At 48.4% G+C, this 13617-nt stretch overlaps 1 protein-coding gene across 12 annotated transcripts in view; it reads left to right on the top strand.

Moving 5' to 3' along the window:
- Positions 1–13617, top strand: part of LOC140726062 (dynactin subunit 1-like) — a 225943-nt gene that overhangs the window by 140134 nt on the left and 72192 nt on the right. For all 12 annotated transcript variants that reach the window (XM_073041988.1, XM_073041983.1, XM_073041984.1 and 9 more), the window contains one exon: positions 8294–8498. In XM_073041988.1, coding sequence (XP_072898089.1) covers positions 8294–8498 — 205 coding nt within the window. The remainder of the gene's footprint in view (positions 1–8293; positions 8499–13617) is intronic.

Here is a 13617-nt window from a genome sequence, read left to right as displayed (position 1 = left end):
CCCCTTCTGACTCTCCTAATTTCATTCTTAAGCTCCTTCCTGCTAGACTTAAAAGCTTCTAGATATCTATCATTACCTAGATTTTTGAACCTGTCGTAAGCTCTTCTTCTTGACTAAATTTACAACAGCCTTTGTACATTATGGTTCCTGTACCCTACCATCCTTTCCCTGTCTCATTGGAACATACCTAAGCAGAACCCAATGCAAATATCCCCTGAACATTTGCCACATACCTTCCATACGTTTCCTTGAGAACATCTGTTTTAAATTTATGCTTCCAAGTTCCTGCCTGATAACCTCATATTTCCCCTTACTCCAATTGAATGTTTCCCTAACTTGTCTGTTCCTATCCCTCTCCAATGCTATGGTAAAGGAGATAGAATTACGATCACTATCTCCAAAATGCTCTCTCACTGAGAGATCTGACACCTGACCAGGTTCATTTCCCAATACCAGATCAAGTACAGCCTCGCCTCTTGTAGGCTTAGCTACATTTTGTGTCAAGAACCTTCCTGAACACTCCTAACAAACTCCACCCCATCTGATCCCCTCATTCTAGGGAGATGCCAATCAATATTTTGGAAATTAAAATCTCCCACCACAACAACCCTGTTATTATTACTCCTTTCTGGAATCTGTCTCCCTATCTGCTCCATGATGTCCCTGTTACTATTGGGTGGTCTATAAAAATTACCCAGTAGAATTATTGACCCCTTCCTGTTCCTAACTTCACCCACAGAGACTCCGTAGACAACCCCTCCATGACTACAGATTACTGACGGTGTGTGTTTTACTGACAGGGACACCCATTACTGACGGTGTGTGTTTCACTGAAAGGGACACCCATTACTGACGGTGTGTGTTTCACTGACAGGGACACCCATAACTGACGGTGTGTGTTTCACCGACAGGGACACCCATTACTGACGGTGTGTGTTTCACTGACAGGGACACCCATTACTGACGGGGTGTGTTTCACTGACGGGGACACCCATTACTGACGGTGTGTGTTTCACAGACGGGGACACCCATTACTGACGGTGTGTGTTTCACTGACGGGGACACCCATTACTGACGGTGTGTGTTTCACTGACGGGGACACCCATTACTGACGGTGTGTGTTTCACTGACGGGGACACCCATTACTGACAGTGTGTGTTTCACTGACAGGGACACCCATAACGGACGGTGTGTGTTTCACTGACAGGGGGACACCCATTACTGAACATGTGTGTTTCACTGACAGGGACACCCATTACTGAACGTGTGTGTTTCACTGGCAGGGACACCCATTACTGAACGTGTGTGTTTCACTGACAGGGACACCCATTACTGAACGTGTGTGTTTCACTGACAGGGACACCCATTACTGACGGTGTGTGTTTCACTGACAGGGACACCCATTACTGACAGGGTGTGTTTCACTGGCAGGGACACCCATTACTGAACGTGTGTGTTTCACTGGCAGGGACACCCATTAATGAACGTGTGTGTTTCACTGACAGGGACACCCATTACTGACGGTGTGTGTTTCACTGACAGGAACACCCATTACTGACAGGGTGTGTTTCACTGACAGGGACACCCATAACGGACGGTGTGTGTTTCACTGACAGGGACACCCATTACTGACGGTGTGTGTTTCACTGACAGGGACACCCATTACTGACGGTGTGTGTTTCACTGACAGGGACACCCATTACTGACGGTGTGTGTTTCACTGACAGGGACACCCATTACTGACAGGGTGTGTTTCACTGACAGGGACACCCATTACTGACAGTGTGTGATTCACTGACAGGGACACCCATTACTGACAGGATGTGTTTCGCTGACAGGAACACCCATTACTGAACATGTGTGTTTCACTGACAGGGACACCCATTACTGACAGGGTGTGTTTCACAGACAGGGACACCCATTACTGACAGGGTGTGTGTTTCGCTGACAGGGACACCCATTACTGACAGGGTGTGTTTCGCTGACAGGGGCACCCATTACTGACAGGGTGTGTGTTTCGCTGACAGGGACACCCATTACTGACGGTGTGTGTTTCAATGACAGGAACACCCATTACTGACAGGGTGTGTTTCACTGACAGGGACACCCATTACTGACAGGATGTGTTTCGCTGACAGGAACACCCATTACTGAACATGTGTGTTTCACTGACAGGGACACCCATTACTGACAGGGTGTGTGTTTCGCTGACAGGGACACCCATTACTGACGGTGTGTGTTTCACTGACAGGGACACCCATTACTGACAGTGTGTGTTTCACTGACAGGGACACCCATTACTGACAGGATGTGTTTCGCTGACAGGAACACCCATTACTGAACATGTGTGTTTCACTGACAGGGACACCCATTACTGACAGGGTGTGTGTTTCACTGACAGGGACACCCATTACTGACAGGGTGTGTGTTTCGCTGACAGGGACACCCATTACTGACGGTGTGTGTTTCAATGACAGGGACACCCATTACTGAAGGTGTGTGTTTCACTGACAGGGACACCCATTACTGACAGGGTGTGTGTTTCGCTGACAGGGGGACACCCATTACTGAAGGTGTGTGTTTCACTGACAGGGACACCCATTAATGAACGTGTGTGTTTCGCTGACAGGGACACCCATTACTGACAGGATGTGTTTCGCTGACAGGAACACCCATTACTGAACATGTGTGTTTCACTGACAGGGACACCCATTACTGACAGGGTGTGTGTTTCGCTGACAGGGACACCCATTACTGACGGTGTGTGTTTCACTGACAGGGACACCCATTACTGACAGTGTGTGTTTCACTGACAGGGACACCCATTACTGACAGGATGTGTTTCGCTGACAGGAACACCCATTACTGAACATGTGTGTTTCACTGACAGGGACACCCATTACTGACAGGGTGTGTGTTTCACTGACAGGGACACCCATTACTGACAGGGTGTGTGTTTCGCTGACAGGGACACCCATTACTGACGGTGTGTGTTTCAATGACAGGGACACCCATTACTGAAGGTGTGTGTTTCACTGACAGGGACACCCATTACTGACAGGGTGTGTGTTTCGCTGACAGGGGGACACCCATTACTGAAGGTGTGTGTTTCACTGACAGGGACACCCATTAATGAACGTGTGTGTTTCGCTGACAGGGACACCCATTACTGACGGGGTGTGTTTCACTGACAGGGACACCCATTACTGACGGTGTGTGTTTCACTGACAGGGACACCCATTAATGAACGTGTGTGTTTCGCTGACAGGGACACCCATTACTGACAGGGTGTGTTTCACTGACAGGGACATCCATTACTGAACGTGTGTATTTCACTGACAGGGACACCCATTACTGACGGGGTGTGTTTCACTGACAGGGGGACACCCATAACGGACGGTGTGTGTTTCACTGACAGGGACACCCATTACTGACGGGGTGTGTTTCACTGACAGGGACACCCATTACTGACGGTGTGTGTTTCACTGACAGGGACACCCATTACTGACGGGGTGTGTTTCACTGACAGGGACACCCATTACTGACGGTGTGTGTTTCACTGGCAGGGACACCCATTACTGAAGGTGTCTGTTTCACTGACAGGGACACCCATTACTGACGGTGTGTGTTTCAATGACAGGGACACCCATTACTGACAGGGTGTGTTTCACTGACAGGGACACCCATTACTGACGGGGTGTGTTTCACTGACAGGGACACCCATTACTGACAGGGTGTGTTTCGCTGACAGGGACACCCATTACTGACAGGGTGTGTTTCGCTGACAGGGACACCCATTACTGACGGGGTGTGTTTCACTGACAGGGACACCCATTACTGACGGGGTGTGTTTCGCTGACAGGGACACCCATTACTGACAGGGTGTGTTTCGCTGACAGGGACACCCATTACTGACGGAGTGTGTTTCGCTGACAGGGACACCCATTACTGACAGGGTGTGTTTCGCTGACAGGGACACCCATTACTGACAGGGTGTGTGTTTCACTGACAGGGACACCCATTACTGACAGGGTGTGTGTTTCGCTGACAGGGACACCCATTACTGACGGTGTGTGTTTCAATGACAGGGACACCCATTACTGAAGGTGTGTGTTTCACTGACAGGGACACCCATTACTGACAGGGTGTGTGTTTCGCTGACAGGGGGACACCCATTACTGAAGGTGTGTGTTTCACTGACAGGGACACCCATTAATGAACGTGTGTGTTTCGCTGACAGGGACACCCATTACTGACGGGGTGTGTTTCACTGACAGGGACACCCATTACTGACGGTGTGTGTTTCACTGACAGGGACACCCATTAATGAACGTGTGTGTTTCGCTGACAGGGACACCCATTACTGACAGGGTGTGTTTCACTGACAGGGACATCCATTACTGAACGTGTGTATTTCACTGACAGGGACACCCATTACTGACGGGGTGTGTTTCACTGACAGGGGGACACCCATAACGGACGGTGTGTGTTTCACTGACAGGGACACCCATTACTGACGGGGTGTGTTTCACTGACAGGGACACCCATTACTGACGGTGTGTGTTTCACTGACAGGGACACCCATTACTGACGGGGTGTGTTTCACTGACAGGGACACCCATTACTGACGGTGTGTGTTTCACTGGCAGGGACACCCATTACTGAAGGTGTCTGTTTCACTGACAGGGACACCCATTACTGACGGTGTGTGTTTCAATGACAGGGACACCCATTACTGACAGGGTGTGTTTCACTGACAGGGACACCCATTACTGACGGGGTGTGTTTCACTGACAGGGACACCCATTACTGACAGGGTGTGTTTCGCTGACAGGGACACCCATTACTGACAGGGTGTGTTTCGCTGACAGGGACACCCATTACTGACGGGGTGTGTTTCACTGACAGGGACACCCATTACTGACGGGGTGTGTTTCGCTGACAGGGACACCCATTACTGACAGGGTGTGTTTCGCTGACAGGGACACCCATTACTGACGGAGTGTGTTTCGCTGACAGGGACACCCATTACTGACAGGGTGTGTTTCGCTGACAGGGACACCCATTACTGACAGGGTGTGTTTCGCTGACAGGGACACCCATTACTGACGGGGTGTGTTTCACTGACAGGGACACCCATTACTGACAGGGTGTGTGTTTCACTGACAGGGACACCCATTACTGACAGGGTGTGTTTCGCTGACAGGGACACCCATTACTGACAGGGTGTGTGTTTCACTGACAGGGACACCCATTACTGACAGTGTGTATTTCACTGACAGGGACACCCATTACTGACGGGGTGTGTTTCACTGACAGGGACACCCATTACTGACGGGGTGTGTTTCACTGACAGGGACACCCATTACTGACAGGGTGTGTTTCACTGAGAGGGACACCCATTACTGACGGTGTGTGTTTCAATGACAGGGACACCCATTACTGACAGTGTGTGTTTCACTGGCAGGGACACCCATTACTGACGGTTTGTGTTTCACTGAGAGGGACACCCATTACTGACAGTGTGTGTTTCACTGACAGGGACACCCATTACTGACAGGGTGTGTTTCACTGACAGGGACACCCATTACTGACGGTGTGTGTTTCACTGACAGGGACACCCATTACTGACAGTGTGTGTTTCACTGACAGGGACACCCATTACTGACAGGGTGTGTTTCACTGACAGGGACACCCATTACTGACAGTGTGTGTTTCACTGGCAGGGACACCCATTACTGACGGTGTGTGTTTCAATGACAGGGACACCCATTACTGACAGTGTGTGTTTCACTGACAGGAACACCCATAACTGATGGGGTGTGTTTCACTGACAGGGACACCCATTACTGAAGGTGTGTGTTTCACTGAAAGGGACACCCATTACTGACGGTGTGTGTTTCACTGACAGTAACACCCATTACTGAAGGTGTCTGTTTCACTGACAGGGACACCCATTACTGACGGTGTGTGTTTCACAGACAGGGGCATCCATTACTGACAGGGTGTGTTTCACTGACAGGGACACCCATTACTGACAGTGTGTGTTTCACTGACAGGGACACCCATTACTGACAGTGTGTATTTCACTGACAGGGACACCCATTACTGACGGTGTGTGTTTCACTGACAGGGACACCCATTACTGACAGTGTGTGTTTCACTGACAGGGACACCCATTACTGAATGTGTGTGTTTCACTGACAGGGACACCCATTACTGAAGGTGTGTGTTTCACTGAAAGGGACACCCATTACTGACGGTGTGTGTTTCACTGACAGGGACACCCATTACTGACAGGGTGTGTTTCACAGACAGGGGCATCCATTACTGAACGTGTGTATTTCACTGACAGAGACACCTGTAACTGACGGTGTGTGTTTCAATGACAGCGACACCCATTACTGATGGTGTGTGTTTCAATGACAGCGACACCCATTACTGACAGGGTGTGTTTCACTGACAGGGACACCCATTACTGACAGTGTGTGTTTCACTGACAGGGACACCCATTACTGACGGTGTGTGTTTCAATGACAGCGACACCCATTACTGACGGGGTGTGTTTCACTGACAGGGACACCAATTACTGACAGGGTGTGTTTCGCTGACAGGGACACCCATTACTGACAGGGTGTGTTTCACTGACAGGGACACCCATTACTGACAGGGTGTGTTTCGCTGACAGGGACACCCATTACTGATGGTGTGTGTTTCACTGACAGGGACACCCATTACTGACGGTGTATGTTTCACTGACAGGGACACCCATTACTGACAGTGTGTGTTTCACTGACAGGGACACCCATTACTGACAGTGTGTGTTTCACTGACAGGGACACCCATTACTGACGGTGTGTGTTTCACTGACAGGGACACCCATTACTGACCGTGTGTATTTCACTGACAGGGACACCCATTACTGACGGTGTGTGTTTCAATGACAGGGATACCCATTACTGAATGTGTGTGTTTCACTGACAGGGACACCCATTACTGACGGTGTGTGTTTCAATGACAGGGACACCCATAACTGACGTTGTGTGTTTGACTGATAGGGACACCCATTACTGAATGTGTGTGTTTCAATGACAGGGACACCCATAACTGACGTTGTGTGTTTGACTGATAGGGACACCCATTACTGAATGTGTGTGTTTCACTGACAGGGACACCCATTACTGACGGTGTGTGTTTCAATGACAGGGATACCCATTACTGAATGTGTGTGTTTCACTGACAGGGACACCCATTACTGACGGTGTGTGTTTCAATGACAGGGACACCCATAACTGACGTTGTGTGTTTGACTGATAGGGACACCCATTACTGAATGTGTGTGTTTCAATGACAGGGACACCCATAACTGACGTTGTGTGTTTGACTGATAGGGACACCCATTACTGAATGTGTGTGTTTCACTGACAGGGACACCCATTACTGACGGTGTGTGTTTCAATGACAGGGACACCCATAACTGACGTTGTGTGTTTGACTGATAGGGACACCCATTACTGAATGTGTGTGTTTCACTGACAGGGACACCCATTACTGACGGTGTGTGTTTCAATGACAGGGACACCCATTACTGACAGTGTGTATTTCACTGACAGGGACACCCATTACTGAATGTGTGTGTTTCACTGACAGGGACACCCATTACTGACGGTGTGTGTTTCACTGACAGGGACACCCATTACTGAATGTGTGTGTTTCACTGACAGGGACACCCATTACTGACGGTGTGTGTTTCGCTGACAGGAACACCCATTACTGACAGTGTGTGTTTCACTGACAGGGACACCCATTACTGACAGTGTGTGTTTCACTGACAGGGACACCCATTACTGAATGTGTGTGTTTCACTGACAGGGACACCCATTACTGACGGTGTGTGTTTCAATGACAGGGACACCCATTACTGACGGTGTGTGTTTCACTGACAGGGACACCCATTACTGACAGTGTGTATTTCACTGACAGGGACACCCATTACTGACGGTGTGTGTTTCAATGACAGGGACACCCATTACTGACAGTGTGTGTTTTACATACGGGGGCACCTACAACTTGACAGGTGCACGTGGGACTGTAATGTGTGCTTGATTGTGACACGGGGCTGACACTGCATTTAAACTATGTGGACGTGCAGGACTGATGACTACACATATGCGATTGTAGTGTGTGGTAGGGACACGCGGGATCAGTTGGTGCACGGGGACTGACACTGTATGTCTGATGGGGTATGTGGGACTGAATGTACAACTGTACTGATATGCCATGCCATGCACAGGAGGCAAAGGAAGCTCTGGAGGCTCGGGACCACTACATGGAAGAGATGGCAGACACAGCAGATGCCATTGAGATGGCGACGCTGGACAAGGAGATGGCGGAAGAGCGGGCGGAGTCACTGCAGCAGGAAGTGGACGGGCTGAAGGAGCGGGTGGATGAGCTCACCACCGACCTGGAGATCCTCAAGCACGAGATCGAGGAAAAGGGTAGGGGGGTGCTGAGTGCAATGTACTGGAGTCTTACTCCCACCGCGTGATCTGTGGCCCATTGCTGACCGCATCATCGCTCAATGCGTCCCAACCAACATATAAACCTTGCCAATGACCATATGACCCCCTGACCCCAGGAGATTTGTGTGTGGGGGAGGTGGGGTATCATGTGGGTGGGGGTTGTGGTATGAAGTATCCTGGGGGTGGGTAATGTCTGGAATGTGGGGAGTGTTGAATGGTTGGGGGGTGTGGAGTGTGGTTGGGACTAGGATGTTTAAATGGTTAGGCATGGTTTAATTGGGCTGAACAGCCTGCAATTTTTTAATGACCTTTAAGTTACCAGGAGAGTTGATGAAGACAAGGCAGTGAGTCTTTGTCTTCGGAGACTTTGTCAAGACCTTTGACAAGTTCCTGCTTGGGAGATTGGTCAAGACAGTTCAATCACTTGGTATTTGCTATCGGGAAGTAAATTGGATTAGATATTAGGTTTCTGGGAGAAGCCAGGCAGTAGAAGGTTGCCTTTATGACTGGAGGCCTGTGACCAGTGGTGTGCAACAGGGATCTGTGCTGCGTCCTTTGTTTCCAGGTAGTTGCAGTCCCGGACGACTTCCAAATCCGTTCCCATGATGGAGATGGGAATGCAAGGTGATTTCACCTTCCTGAAGTCCACCATCAGCTTCTTTGGCTGCAGGAGATCCAGCCCACACCACTCAACAGTTGTTCACCAGTCTTCTGTACTCAGCCTCTTGACCCTGGTTGATACAGCCCACAACTGTGAGTTGCCCAAAAACCTCTGCAGGTGGTGGGACTCGAGTTGGATCTGAAGTCTGAGGTGTAGATAGTGAACTGGAACGGGGACAAAACAGTGCTAAACACAGTATCTAATACACAGCTCTGCAATCTCACATACTGTGGCTGTCTGAACAGGTAGTCTGTAATCCCGGACACTAGAGGAGCATCCACCTGAATCTCTGTGAGCTTATTCCCTAGTAAAGCAGGTCATATGGTGCTAAAAGCAGTAGAGAAATCAGATAATATGATTCTCATAGTGCTGCCAGGCTCATCCAGACGGGTGTAAGCTCGTAGAAGCAAGAAGATAATGGCGTCTTCAACTCCAGTAGGTGGTTGGTAAGCAAACTGCAGGGGATCCTGTGATGGATTTATGATCATCCGGAGATGTGTCAGGGCCAGTCTTTCTAATGATTTTATAACGTGTGAGGTCAGTGCTACTGGTCTGTAGTCACTGGGCGTGGTGGGACTTGTCTTCTTGGGTAGTGGAACTAGGCAGGATGCTTTCCACAGCACAGGGACCCTGTCCAAGCTCAGGCTCAAATTAAAGATGTATTGAAAGACAGCACCCAGCTGAGTAGTGCACTCTTTGAGTACCCTTTGGGCTGATGCTGTCCGGCCCACAGCCCTGCCTGGGTGAAGTCTGCTGAGCTATCTTCTTACCCGCTCAGCAGTGATAGCCCATGTGTCTGTGGTCGTGGGCTCTCCAGTGTCCTTGAAAAGAGATGGAGGGCAAGGGTTGAGAGGGGAGAAGTTGGGGTGGATGGGTGGTAGAGGGGTAATCAGAAGGCTTCTGATCAAACCTGTTGAAAAACCCCTTTAACTCATTGGCCCTGTCCTGGTCCCCCTCAATCACCTGCTCTCTGGTCTTTTTGCACCCTGTGATCATTTTCATACCACTCCAGCTGTTCTGCTGTAGTTTCCTCTCCAGCTTCTTCCTGTAGCAGTCCTTGCCCTAGGCGATCTTCTCCCTCACATACGTCTGAACTAGCCTCATCTCCTCCCTATCTCCATCTCCGAATGCTCTCATCATCCTGTTCAGTATGGCTTTGATGTCCTTGGTGACCCAAGGTTTGTCATTTGGGAAACAGCGTACAGTCCTTGTTGGAACAGTATTATCCACACAGAAGTTGATGTACCTTGTAATGCAGTCCGTCAGTCCATCAATGTCCTTACGTGGACTACAGAGCACATCCCAGTCAGTCCCTTCAAAGCAACCTTGCAGGGCCTCATTGGCTTCCTGTGACCATTTCCTAACAGAATCCTTGATCACAGGTTGCCGCTGGACCAGAGGCTTGTACAAAGCTGAAGGTACACCAGGTTATGATCTGATCTGCCGGGGGTGGTGGTGCGAGGGCTATGACATTTTATGCATCTTTAATATTGCATATAGCCGATCCAGTGTTATCCTTCCCTTCTATTTTGACAGGCACGTACAAGCTTCGTACTTTCAAAATTTCACTTTTGAAGGCCTCCCACTTACCAAGGACACCTTTACCAGAAAGCAGCCTGTCCTTTAAGACCATAAGACATAGGAGCAGAATTAGGCCATTTGGCCCATCAAGTCTGCTCTGCCATTCAATCATAGCTGATCCTTTTATTTTCTCCTCCTCAACCCCAGTTCCCGGCCTTCCTCGTAACCTTTGATGCCATGTCCTATCAATCTCTGCCTTAAATACACCCAACGATCTGGCCTCCGCCGCTGCATGTGGCAACAAATTCCATAAATTCACCGCCCTTTGGCTAAAGAAATTTCTCTGCATCTCTGTTTTGAAAGGGCGCCCCTCTATCCCGAGGCTGTGCCTTCTTGTCCTAGACTCTTTCACCATGGGGAGTCTTTCCACATCTACTCTGTTTAGGCCTTTCAACATTCAAGAAGTTTCAATGAGATCCCTCTCATCTTTCTACAAAGTAAATTCCAGCGAGTACAGACCCAGAGTCATCAAACGTTCTTCATATGATAATCCTTTCATTTCTGGAATCATCGTTGTGAACCTCCTCTGCACCCTCTCCAATGCCAGCACATCTTTTCTACGATGAGGGGCCCAAAACTGTTCATAATACTCGAGGTGAGGCCTCACCAGTGCCTTATAAAGCCTCAGCACCACATCCCTGCTCTTGTATTCTAGACCTCTTGAAATTAATGTTAACATGGCATTTGCCTTCCTCACCACCGACTCAATCTGCAAGTTAACCTTTGGGGTCTTCTGCGCAAGGACTCCCAAGTCCCTTTGCATCTCAGATTTTTGGATTTTTTCCCTGAAGGAAACCATGCTGACTCTGTACTATCTTGTGCTGTGTCACCTCGTCCTTAACAATTGACTCTTAACATCTTCCCAACCCAATCTTCCTCTAACTGGTCTATAAATTCCTTCCTGCTGCCTTCTTTTCTTAAAGAGTGGAGTGACATTTTGCCTGGTGAACTTTGCCTCCACCGAGGTCTCTGGGAGAGTATTCCACAGATTTACTACTCTGTCTAAAAAAATTACTCCTTGCCCCTGTTCTAAAGGGTCGTTCTTCAATTTTGGGGCTGTGCCCTCTAGTTCTGGATACCCCACCATAGGAAACATCCTCTCCACATCCACCACATCTAGTCCTGTCAACATTCTGTAGGTTTCAATGAGATCCCCTTGCATTCTTTTAAATTCCAGTGAGTACAGACCCAGAGCTGCCAAACGCTCCTCTTATGTTGACCCCTTCATTCCCAGAATCATCCTTTCCATTGGAAAGAGTCCAGAGAAGGTTCATAAGACACCCTTTCTGAGATTTAGGGCCTAAAACTGTTGACAATACTCCACGTGCAGCCTGACTAGTGTCTTATAAAGGCTCAGTATTGTCTCCTTGCTTTTACATTCTATTCCCCTTGAAATAAATACCAACATTGCATTTGCCTTCTTTACCACAGACTCAACTTGTAAATTAACCTTTTGGGAGTCTTGCACGAGGACTCTTAAGTCCCTCTGCACCTCTGATACTTGAACCTTCTCCCCATTTAGATAGTAGTCTGCACTATTGTCCCTTTTACCAAAATCCATTATCGTACATTTCCCTTTACAGAACCCATGTCGACTTTGACTTATTTTATCGTTAATCTCCAAGTACCTCAAAACTTTATCCTTAATAATAGACTGCAACACTTTGCAACCACTGAGGTTAGGCTAACTGGCCTCTAATTTCCTTTCTTTTGCCTTCCTCCCTTCTTAAAGAGTGGAGTGACATTTGCAATCATCCAGTCCTTTGGGACATGCCAGAATCAAGTGATTCTTGAAAGACTGTGACCAATGCATCTGTTATCTCTTTAGCAACCTCTCTCAGGTCTATGGTATGTAGTCCATCTGGTCCAGGTGACCTATCCACCTTAAGACCTTTGAGTTTGCCAGGTACTTTTTCCTTTGTTGTAGCAATGGCACTCATACCTGCTCCCTGACACTCACAGACCTCTGGCACACTGCTTGTGTCTTCCACTGTGAAGCAGATGCAATGTACCCATTAAGTGCATAAGAACATAAGAAATAGGAGCAGGAGTAGGCCATCCGGCCCATTGAGCCTGTCCTGCCATTCAATAAGATCATGGCTGATCTGTCTATAAACTCAGCTTTGTCTACCTGCCTTTTCCCCATAACCCTTAGTTCCCTTACTATGTAAAAATCTATCTAATTGTATCTTAAATATATTCAGTGAAGAAGCCTCATCTGCTTCCCTGGACAGAGAATTCCACAGATTCACCACTGTCTGGGAAAAACAGTTTCTCCTCATCTCCGACCTAAATCTTCTCCCCTGAATCTTGAGGCAACGTCCTCTAGTTCTAGTAGAAAAGTAGAAATGACTTTTCTACTTCTATCTTATCTATCCCTTTCAAAATTTTGTATGTTTCTTTAAGATCCCTTCTCATTCTTTTAAATTCCAGAGAGTATAGTCCCAGGTGACTCAGTCTCTCCTCATAGACTCAATCTCTCTCTCCTTCATCTCTGGAATCAACCTGGTGAATCTCCTCTGCACTGCCTCCAAAGCCGGTATATCCTTCTTCAAGTATGGAAACCAAAACTGCACACAGTACTCCAGGTGCAGCCTCACCAATACCCTGTATAGTTGCAGCATGACCTCCCTGCTCTCGAATTCAATCCCTCTAGCAATGAAGGCCAATGTACCATTTGCCTTCTTAATAACCTGTCGTACCTGCAAGCCAACTTTTTGCAATTCATGAACAAGCACTAACAAGTCCCTCTGCACAACAGCATGCTGCAATCTTTCACCATCTGCTCTTCTATTATTCCTTCCAAAGTGGATGATCTTGCATTTACTAACGTTTGCCATTTCTCTGCTCTCC

Source organism: Hemitrygon akajei, chromosome 4 (assembly GCF_048418815.1).
Source record: "Hemitrygon akajei chromosome 4, sHemAka1.3, whole genome shotgun sequence".
Lineage (NCBI taxonomy): Eukaryota > Metazoa > Chordata > Chondrichthyes > Myliobatiformes > Dasyatidae > Hemitrygon > Hemitrygon akajei.
Note: the sequence above shows the minus strand (reverse complement) of the source record. Positions and strands in the feature narration are given on the sequence as shown.